We start from the raw sequence: 11,330 nt of genomic DNA, 5'->3' as shown, positions 1-11,330 counted from the left end.
TCAGTTGTAACAACCAAAAATATTTTCAGAGGTTGGCAAATGCCCCCAGATGAGAGCCACTACACCAAAGGAAAAGGTGAACCTGCCCCCACCTGAAAGCTGACGCTGCCCACGGGCAGATAGCTGTGGTCCTCCAGCATGCTCAGATATTCGGCCACCAAAGCAGCCGCATGGACCAGGCACATGGCGGCCTCTGTGTAGCACTTCCTCTTGGTGTGTTTCTCTGCCATGTTCTGGAGCCAGGTCAGCCGCAGATCAGGAGAGGCCTGGTAACTCTTGGCAATTCTGAAGATGGGTTTCGAAAGTTTCAAAGACAACTGGTTAGTGATACTGTTTTTCTATTGGGTATGGACACTTTTTTTCCCTTGAGAGTTTTGCCTGCATGTTCAGAAAATAAGAGAAAAGGCAAACATGTATAAGTCCAACTGTTTTACTTTCATGTCTAAGGTGTGTAGGACCCTAAGAATGTATCATTTAGTTAAAGATTTATGGGGGAAGAAAAGACCTGATAAAACGATGTCTATTTGAATGGAGCACTAGTAACTTTTCTTTCTTTACTTTCCTTTATTTCAAAATAATAACAGAAGACAAAAAGTACTACCCTTCTTACGACATCATGTCAGAACAATTTTGTCTTTGTAAGTAGTTTCTCCTAAAACAAGGATTACAAAGCAAAAATTTAAACTACAGAGTAAAATATGATTTCTAAATGAAACTTACATGCATGTCTGAATGTAAGTGGAAAAAATTTCAGATATAATTCACGTAACAGTTGATAGTTCTTTTCTCTCATTCTATGGTAAGTAGAAAATAATGTTAAAAATATACACCTCCCTTTAAATCAGGGAACTGTTTCTGAAAACATGTACATGAATCAACACCCTCCAAATGATGATTTTCTACCAATTTCTAAGTACAGTTCTGGATGTCAGCCAAATTAGTATAGCGACATTTCCTATGATAATTATATTCATAAAAACTCCATAGTGGCAAACCCTTGATATTTAAGTAACACACTTTTGATTTTATCAGAAAAGTTCACCTGTACATGAGATCCATAAGCATCTCAGGATCTTCCTGAAATTCCCTCATTTTCACTGTGTCATATAAGATGCTATTCAGATTGCAGAGAAGTTCTTCCACCTGGAAGAAAAAAAAGTGTATACCCCAAACAACCTTAGCATTGTAGTCCATGGTAACAAAAAGTGAGGACTGCACTGAGAGTCCAAGGGGCAGTCATGAGCAGGCTTTGCTAAGACAGGAGAGATCACAGGTGGAGGGAAGTCTAGACTGCATCCTCTTTGACCTTCATCTTTGCAGGTCCAGGCACTGCCACGGCCTACATGTGAGTTGGCCTTTGACATCCATGTATTAGTCCTGAATCCTTATACTATCTTCCCTCTCCAATACTCTTTTGGTGAAATTAGTTTCAGTTCTTTGTAACATGTAAGCCTTCAACTGTACTCTGGACATCAGGGCTTTTTATAACAACGAGGAGGCAGCTTAGGACCTCAGCTTAGGTTCCATATAATGCGTATGACAATATTTTGCATAATTATCTGTATCATATGACATAATTATATTTAATAAAAGTTATATAATATATAAAATATATTATGTTATGTATCTTATACACACACATATATATGTATGTTTGTGTGTGTATATATATATATGTATATGTATGTGTGTACACACACACAGATACATATTTAAGATACATTTAAAACTGGCTGACCCCAGACCCACGTATGAGACAAAGCATGCTCTTCAGTCTACCTGCATGGGAAAAGGAGTGGTCTGCATGGCTGTGTCCTCTTCTGCGTAGGCCAAAATTGTCCTCAAGGATCTTCTCAGGTATTCCTCATTAAAGTCTTGTGCTTTTCCCACCAAAGATGCCAGAGACATGGTTACTTGCATCTTTACTCTTGCAAAGTTCTGAGTCAGGGAAAAAATGGTGGAACAAACAAGAAGCAGTCAGCTAGGAGATAATTGGAGGAGGTAGAGCCAGATAGCAATAACTGTCTAGTGTTTCCTTTACCCAAGCTCAATCATTTCCTTTTTTCCCAATGAAATGTGAGCCATACTTTGCTCATGATTCATATTGTTGTTTAAATGGTTTAAATGGGTATTGCTCTGACATAAATCTGTCAGCTCCCTTTAAATTTTCATTGAGCACTGGGCCAGCTCTGTGCAGTAACGCTGAAAGGTTCCTACACAGCTGGGTTACAGAATGTCTCCTTTCGTGCCAAGATTCCTCTTCTTGGAACTTTATTTAAACTTCAAAGAGGAGCAGAATCTACATGGGCAAGATTTCTGAGATTTCTGGACTCTGGGTAGGCAGTGACATTCTGTTTCTCCTTTCCTTCTAGGCCCATGGAAAAATATGGTGATTCCAAGGGGCTCTGATAAATGTCCTAAAGGCTTTTCAATAGCTATACCTAATACATTCTGAGGACCCTGCCTTTCTTCCATGGACCAAATTATCTTTGAATATAGTTGAACACGCTCATTAACATGACCACAAATGTAAACTGCAAAACAGCACACCAAAATCTAGACCAACTAAGACTGTGCTGTAATAAGGCTGAATTCCAAAGGCTACTAAGCTTCAGTGAACACTTAGGCATAGATGATAGTGATCATTTCAAATTCTCTTCCACAGGTCATTCTGGCACCAGTCAATCAGAATGTGGAAATAAGAGAAGCTCTTCCAAAGTCCTAATTCTGTTGTATTTTTCACCCACAGATGACAACCTTGAATCTACACACAGCCATTCATTTCTTATGGAAACACACTGATGGAAAACACTGCTTTCATCAGTCTTAATAATTTACTTCCAGATGGAAATTCAGAAAAAAGCTGCTATCCATCTACATGTCCATTGTTCCCTTCACACAGGGCAGAAGTCAACTGCAATAGTGCACACTTTTCCTCTACCAGTGCTTTGCACTGACTCTTGATCCTAGGTCCCCTTGAGCACTTACGCTGGTGGCTCCAAAGCTGAACCTCATGAGGAGGTAGAGAGTGGCGCAGGCTTGGCTGCGGGTGATGTCCATGCTGCTGCTGCAGTGGTGCAGCACTCGCTGACACAGGTCTGCACACTGCTCCACTTCCTCCTCAAACAACAAGTCGCCAAACTAGGAGAGACGCAGCGGCATTAGACATCACTTGGCACATTCATACCCTTTCTGGACCAGATGCCTGTTGAGATATGTAAATGTCTGCTTGGACAAGCAAAGCCCAGAAGAGTTAATGCACTGCTTCATAAAGATAATGAGTTACTTGAGTCAGAAGATGAACTAAAGCAATGGAGTTGACTTGATCTCATTAGGAACTGCTTACAAAGAGCAAGGCTACATAATTATCTGCATGGTTAGCCAGGCTGCATTCCCTGGTGAAGTCACAGCTCTGAAGGAATTATTCCATGTTTCCCTGGAAATTATTGGTGACTAAGAGCAAATGATCCCAACAGGTGAGAGCAGAGATAGTCCACTTTATTTCGGCTGTGCCTCATGGCTTATGGGATCTTAAGTTTCCCAACCAGGGATCGAAATACTGAAAATGCAGAGTCTTAACCACTGGACCACCAGGGAAGCCCCAGGAGTCCACTTTCTAAATGTAAAAGATACCAGGTAGAGGTCAACAACCAAGATTTTCAATAAAGGGATTGCGGGGGGCGGAGTGTGGAGCACAGAAATCTGCAATACACCATTTTACTTTAGGAAAATCTATATTCTTCAGGCTATGAGAAATTTATTTTTAAACTTTCTGGCATTTTATGATGTGACATTTTGTAAGACTCACTAATGGGAGTCATGCAGAGGAACTGAATCTCATTCACGTAAGACATTAATGAAAAAAAGGTGAAAAACAAATCTGCTCAATTGATTTCCACTCTCGTGTCTTCAGTGAGTGGGCCCACATTTCTAATGTGAGAGGCACTGGTGAGTCTCACAGAATCAGTGTATCTGCTTCCTTCCTAACGAGACTTAAGACTTTTACCCCAGTGTCACTTAACGCAATGGTGGTCTGTGGGTTTTCGTGCACCTGAAGCAAGAAATGTGAAGCTAGACTGATGAGAATCTTAACTCTTAATAAAAAGTAAGAGAATAAGCATCCCATGTTTACCTTGGCAATGAGAGCACGGAGCGTCGCAAAGCAGTGAGTTAGGTATGTGGTGCTCTGATCACAGCTCAGAGAATTCACAAGGACCCTTAGCACGCCTCCCAGAAGGCTGTCTTTACAGTCCAGAGCCGAGCTCGCCTGGGGGAAGAGAAGAACAGCATCGATGAATCCCTGTGCTATGCCCGTGAACTGAGAGGGGAAGACAAAAGTAGGTACTTTTGGCAATTAGCACAGTGACGCTGACATTTCATCTCTTGGTCTATGATCTTAAGGGTTTGAGAAAGTACCCTGCATACAGTCCATCACCAGGAGTGCTGAAGCCCTATTTCCACATGACTTTATTCCAAAACTCCCAACTGATTTGGGATTTACACCTTATTCCAGGCTGCTAACTCAAGCTATAAAGCACACCTTCCCCTCATCCTGGGTGAGCTTTTGGAAAGGTCTTTTTCCTTGTATACAAGGCACAGCTTTCCTTGTGGGCCTCCCAGGGGCTGCCTGTGGCAGTGGACGTTCCTAAAGAGAAGCTTATTCATCACCTGCAGCAGGACTAATACCACCAATGTCAATAACAGTTTTCAACTGCCTTTGAAAACTCCAAGTACATTTTGAGCACCGATGTTAAGAAGACAGCACTCAAAGCAGTATTGTATAAAGATATAATTTTCCTGTGGTCATGTATGGATGTGAGAGTTGGACTGTGAAGAAGGCTGAGCACCGAAGACTTGATGCTTTTGAACTGTGGTGTTGGAGAAGACTCTTGAGAGTCCCTTGGACTACAGGGAGATCCAACCAGTCCATTCTGAAGGAGATCAGCCCTGGGATTTCTTTGGAAGGAATGATGCTAAAGCTGAAACTCCAGTACTTTGGCCACCTCATGCGAAGAGTTGACTCATTGGAAAAGACTCTGATGCTGGGAGGGATTGGGGGCAGGAGGAGAAGGGGACGATAGAGGATGAGATGGCTGGATGGCATCACTGACTCGATGGACGTGAGTCTGAGTGAATTCCGGGAGTTGGTGATGGACAGGGAGGCCTGGCGTGCTGAGATTCATGGGGTCGCAAAGAGTCGGACACGACTGAGCGACTGATCTGATCTGATCTATCAAAGATACCATATACTTTTTGTCTTTATTTTTATACAATAATTACATTTTAAGAGACAAAAGTTGGATTACTAAGGTTCAACTGTGTTTTGATGATATTTCCTTTTCTGGCCCTAGAAACAATACTGGATCCATTCTAATAAATGATTTTTCATTGGAAACATGTACGAACTCATTTTTGAGGTTAAACTAAAAACGTTATCACCTAGATGTCTTGAGAATTTCTGGAAACATTCACTTAGAAGATGAAATTAGTATGGTGAACTACATTACTGTAAAGTTCACAGTGATATAATACTTTTCTACAGCACAGTTGGCAAATTCTTGGTACAGATTATTTTTCTTCATTAATTTGTGTCCAAAACAGACATCATTAATCACACTTTGCCCTCTTTTTACTTCGTCCAGTCATAATCTTAGCTCCCATACAGACATCAACCATAATTCAAAGGCGGTTGACCTAGCAAAAAGACAAACACGAAAACCTACCTACCACAACTATTATAGGTACTGAATTATAAGCCCACCACTCACATTATAATCTTTGCATACGCTCAAGTAGATTTAACTATGAGGGTCAGTCTGTCAAGCACCTAAGTCTTTCCAAGTGAACATCAAGTCAATGCATCCAGAAGAATGTCCTGTTTGAGTATTTCTGGAATTTCTAAGGTGGATGCTATTGTAAGTAGCTTTCACTACTGTAAATAGTCTTGCAATGTCACTTCCTTTATCTGGCTTCCCTTGTGGCTCCGCTGGTAAAGAATCCACCTACAATGAGGGAGACCTGGGTTTGATCCCTGGGTCAGGAAGATTCCCTGGAGAAGGAAAAGGTTATCCACTCCAGTATTCTGGCCTGGAGAATTCCAAGGACTGCACAGTCCACAGGGGCACAAAGAATCGGACGCAACTGAGTGATTCACTTTCATTGTAAATAGTAAACTTCCTGACTTCATTAAACAAAAAGCATTTTCTATCACGCTTATTTTTCACAATTTTCTATACAGGATTCTTATTAAATTCCAGTGGACATATTCATGTTGAACAGATCAGGTGTTTGTTGTCCTCACCTGGATAATGTTTTCCTGCATATCAAGGATGATTAAATTTGCTTCTGTAGCCAGATTGCCACTGATCAAGGCTTCTTGATCTAACTCTGCCTTTGTTCTAAGAAACAAAAAGAGGTCAAATTAAAGTGCACATCAAATCTGGTCATCTCCTGATGATGGTAATCCACATGCCAAGTGTAAAGAAATCTTCTGAAGAGTCAATCTAGGAGTGAAAACAAAGCAGCTGGTCACTGGCAACTTGTGTAATTGGAGCCTGGTTAAAAGATTTTCTAGGTAGAGGCTCCAGGCCATTCTCATCCCCACTATTATGAAGAATGATGACAATTATAAAAATAACAAATGGGTAGAAGAGCAATTATTGGTTATTACTAGCAATTAGGCCAGCCAATCAGATTGTTGCTTAAAGCTTGAGGGTCATTCTTGCATTTCACCTGTGAGAATCATCTCCCAACCTGAGCCAAGAAGCCCCTGCAACAAGCTAGAGGACGCAAGACTGGGTTTGATGTGAATTTGGCTAATCACAATGCTGCTGGATTAGGAAAGGATGATGTTTCAGAAGCGGTCAGGGAAGAATCAGTGTCTTGACTTTCCAAAGACTACTTTGGGGTTGCACAGTCAAGTACGGGCCTTCTGTCCTTTTCCAATGGAAGCAAGGCTGCATTCCTGTCAGGCACACCATCTAACTTCCTGCTGGATGTCAGTGGTTATTACCCACCGGGGAATGGGAAATTACCTAGTGGAACTTTTCTATTAGGTTCTTTTTTTAAGGAATCAGAGCATTTTATGTATTAATTCATCCATTCTCATAAATTTCAAGTGAAGCTAGAAAGAGAGATTTCATATCTTCAAATTTAGTGGCCAGGAAAGGGAAGTGTGAAGAACTGACTTTCTCAAGACGTCCCAGTGCTGAAGTGTTGCCACAGGGGCTAAGGCATCCTGATATAAGCTCAAAAGTCTTGGTCCAAGATCATCCCTTAGCTGTGCTCGAGTCCCTTCACCCAATGATGGGGGCATTGCTGTTGCTTATGTTCCATCAAGGACTCAGAATTGACACTTTCTATGTTTTAAATGTTTTCATGCGTAGAATAGGCTCTGTGGTCCCAAGCTGCTCTATATTTTTTCCTCATTCTCCAAATGACAATATTTATGTAAAATAAGTGAAACAGAAAAGCTTCTTTTTATTAATTCACTGGTAGGTTTAGATTTAGAGCAAAGCTATTTAACAGAAACATAATGGGGGGTTACTTGTGTCATTTTATATTTTGTAGTAGCCACATAGGTGAAATTAATGTTAATATTTTTATTTAACCCAATATATCAAAAATATTGCTGATGTGTAATCACAATAAAATTTATTAATGAGATATTTTACATTCTTTTACCTGTGCTAAGTTCAATATCTGACATGTATATTTTCACTTACTGCACTACCATGGCTACTGTACTAGACAGTGAAGATCTAGCGTGACCTAATCTGGGTTTTTTTTTTTCCAAATTTTTCAATTGTGGCAAAATACACACAACATAAAATTTACCACCTTAACCATTTTTAAGTGTACAGTTAAGTGGTCCCAAGTATACTCATATTGTACAACTATCATCACCACTAATACGGATTTAAAAAGCCTATCAGCTATTTCTTGAAAACAATGGTTCTCAAATCTGACTTCACAAGAATCAAATGGGGCTTTCACCACATACTGTTTTCTGAGTAACATTGCTGGAGATCCTGAATTAACTGGCCTGAGGTACATCTGAGCACTGGGGGCTATTAAAGCTCCCCAGGCAATTTTAATGTACAGCTGGGTTGAAAATGACTGCTCTAAAAGAAACAGAGCCAAAATCATTGAATAGTGATCTAAAAGAAGGTGAAAGACACCACTGGTATAATTACAAAAGTTTTCCTAAACAGCTAACTTGCACGGTTACAATTTACTACGGTTTCGCTATTAAAAAATCACCCATGAAGATGATCAGAAGTGAATCATTTCCTCTGGCAACAAGCAGCCCAAAGCGCAGCTCAGGGCTGACTTGACCTGGAGGGGTTTGGTGTGCCCTGTGTGGAAAGCCTCAGTACTGTGCTGTTTCTGTGACAAAAGGGGAAGATTTCCCCAAACACCCACTTACACAGCCCAGGCAATTGTGCTTTCTGTTCGGCTCTTCTTTTAATCTCATGGAGTAGATGGCCTAACTGCCTAAGCAGTTCTGTGTTAATTAACTACATGCAATAGTTCTTTAATTTGTGTGTGTGATGGTGGTGGGGGGCGGGGTGGTGTTCAATGCCTAAATTAAAACGTACAGACTCTCAGAATCAATAGTTTATAAATCAGTTCAGGGAACTTAGAACAAGCACAAAATACCCAAAGCAAATGGATATGATTCCTAAGAGCAACAACTGGGCTATACAAGCAACACATATAATTAAAATATTTATCTCCTTAATGTTTTAAAATAAACTTGACTTCCAAAAGTCCCATAAATGAACCAGAATGATCCATTCTTGTGATAACAACAAAGATAGCAACATATTTATTTATAAAAAGACACTGCTACTCAAGCCCACCTCATCCCCCACCCCTCCTTATAACGGATGTTTTATATACCATGGGGATACCCTGCGTATGCCTTGTCAAGTGTATGCATGTGGGGAGGGGCTGTCTTAAGCCATATAATGTTTCAGCAGTGAACCCCAGGATTCATTAAGCTACCTCTTGCTAAGAGGAACAGCAGATACTAATATGTGCTATCTATTCAGACAATTTAGTTTGAGCCCTCATAGGTCCAAATTGTTGTGTATACTACAATATGGATATAGCATATATTGCAATCCAAGCAGGTTTTTCTTTTTTTACTTTAGCATTATTTTCTGATAATAATATATCATAATACACATTCATTGTAGGAAATACAGAAAAGTATAAAAAGGAAAACATCCTTCACAAACATTCTCAACACAAAGAAAATCGTGGTTAATGTTTTGGTAAATTTCCTTCCAGTCTTTAAAAAATATATCTACTATGTGTAGAGATTTAAAATTATACTCTTAAAACAAATGTCTACTCTGCTTTGTTCACTTAACATTGAATCAAAAGCATTTCCCATATCATTAAAATGATTTGGAAACATTTAAATGCCAACCTAATATTTCATTATCTATTTCCCTATTAGCATTTAGAATGTTTCAGTTTTGTGTGGGTCTTCCCTGGTGGCTTGGCAATAAAGGATCTGCCTGCCAATGCAGGCACACTGAGACTTGGGAGACACAAGAGACTCAGGTTTGATCCCTGGCTCAGGAAGATCCCCTGGAGAAGGAAATAGCAACCCCCTGCAGTATTCTTGCCTGGGAAATTCCATGGACAGAGGAACCTGGCAGGCTACAGTCCATGTGGTTGCAAAGAGTTGAACAAGACTTAGTGACTAAACAACAATTAAAAAATTTTTTTTTATGTAATGCTGACATAAATATCCCTGAATATACATCTTTGTACACATTTGTGGAGTGGAAATATGGATTGAAATGATGTGGTCCTGGGTACCCTGTCCTGACTCATCAGCAGTTTTTGTTAAGCTAGCTGAGATTGCTAAACATTAGTTTTCTTTAAATGCTTATTAATGTGATAAATGTTTAAGAGCTGGATATCATAACTCTTTATATCATTGATTATCCTGGAACCCTGGATGAACTAAATGTATACAGATAATGATGTTTCAGTTTCTTACCCTTGGAAGGATGTAGTTGTTTCAGTAACACAAGCAGCCTGGGAAAAATCATTTTGAACTTCAGGTAAAAGTGGCACAAAGTTGCTGAGTGACTTACTTATCTAGCTTCTCATTAGCTTGCCGCCAGTGTGTCTGCTCTTTCCTCCATCTCAAATTTTCATTTAGGCCTGGAAATCGGTCATTCCCTAGGAGTTAAGAAATGCACAACAGGAATTTGATTAGCAGTAGTAGCAAGATAACCAGAAGTTTTGTAACAAGCTCAACTGAAGGGACTCAGTGCTGTTTCTCCAGATAATTAGAATCCATGCTGGTGCTGGTGGGAGGCCAAACTCATAACCAAGTCTGGGATGGGTTAGTCTGCTCTTTGATTGACAGGCCAGACCTCAGAAGCCTTTCTGGAGTGTTGGCAAGCACATCTCCCATGGACACAGGGTTTCAGTGAAATCAGGGTTTCTCCCCATATTATTTATTTATGAAGAGTGCTGGTGTTGAAAAAGGGTGCTCAACCACCCCTGAGAAGCTCAGCTCCTTCCAAGTTCCCTGCCACCTCGTCCCACTGAAGAGCAGGAACCATCACTTTGTTTTCCTTGAGCACAATGGATAAGGCTAATATGCCCTAAAGAGAAGAACTCAGCCTTCTGGAGATCACTCTCAGACTGTGCGGTAGGACCCTCTAAGACCACCGCAGGAGGGGACTGGACCTATTCTAGTAAACCCTGCATGACTTGGGGAAATGATCTTGGAACCACAACTATCAGTAGGACTATCTACATAGACTCTTCAAATATCCCAGGGAGAAATGAGGGAGACACCATTCATCATCCCACGACTCATATTCTTGGATGGGATCTTTTACCACCAGTAAGTTTTAAACAGAAGATGAGAGCTGAGGACATTTTCAGGGCTCCTGTGATCTCAGGAAAGGAGCTTTCCCTTAGAGGAATGTGGCTAACATCACATACATCGTGCGCCAAATCCCAGAATCTGCTTGTCTCTATTATCACACGTGTTAAAAGTGGTGGTGTCTATTCATCATGTGGGGAGGACGCTCCTTCCCACAAAGGGTACCAAACTCTGCTGACAGAGAGCAGGGAAGGGCTGACCCAACATACCTGGAGTCCGGCAGCGCCGCATCATCTCCCCTCGGGCCCCTTCCCCACGGAGCAAAGCCTCTTCCAGCCTGGCCTTGACATCCCTCGACTTCTGCAGAACTTGGGTACTGACTTTGTCAGAACTCTGTTTTCCCTGGACAGGACAGAGGCAGGAGGACATTAAGTTTGGGGAGCTCTCTGTTCACGGGGAGAATCCT

General features: G+C 40.9%; 1 protein-coding gene across 8 annotated transcripts in view; it reads right to left on the bottom strand.

Annotated features, from left to right (window-relative positions):
- DOCK8 (dedicator of cytokinesis 8) overlaps nt 1–11,330 on the bottom strand; it is a 233,762-nt gene that overhangs the window by 28,447 nt on the left and 193,985 nt on the right. For all 8 annotated transcript variants that reach the window (XM_010860673.1, XM_010860679.1, XM_010860674.1 and 5 more), the window contains 8 exons: nt 11,134–11,266; nt 10,119–10,206; nt 6,302–6,398; nt 4,133–4,267; nt 2,989–3,141; nt 1,780–1,938; nt 1,043–1,143; nt 93–285 (listed from right to left, as the gene is read on the bottom strand). In XM_010860673.1, the coding sequence (XP_010858975.1) occupies nt 93–285; nt 1,043–1,143; nt 1,780–1,938; nt 2,989–3,141; nt 4,133–4,267; nt 6,302–6,398; nt 10,119–10,206; nt 11,134–11,266 (1,059 nt within the window). The remainder of the gene's footprint in view (nt 1–92; nt 286–1,042; nt 1,144–1,779; nt 1,939–2,988; nt 3,142–4,132; nt 4,268–6,301; nt 6,399–10,118; nt 10,207–11,133; nt 11,267–11,330) is intronic.

This window comes from Bison bison, unplaced genomic scaffold, assembly GCF_000754665.1.
Source record: "Bison bison bison isolate TAMUID 2011002044 unplaced genomic scaffold, Bison_UMD1.0 scf7180017864469, whole genome shotgun sequence".
Lineage (NCBI taxonomy): Eukaryota > Metazoa > Chordata > Mammalia > Artiodactyla > Bovidae > Bison > Bison bison.
Note: the sequence above shows the minus strand (reverse complement) of the source record. Positions and strands in the feature narration are given on the sequence as shown.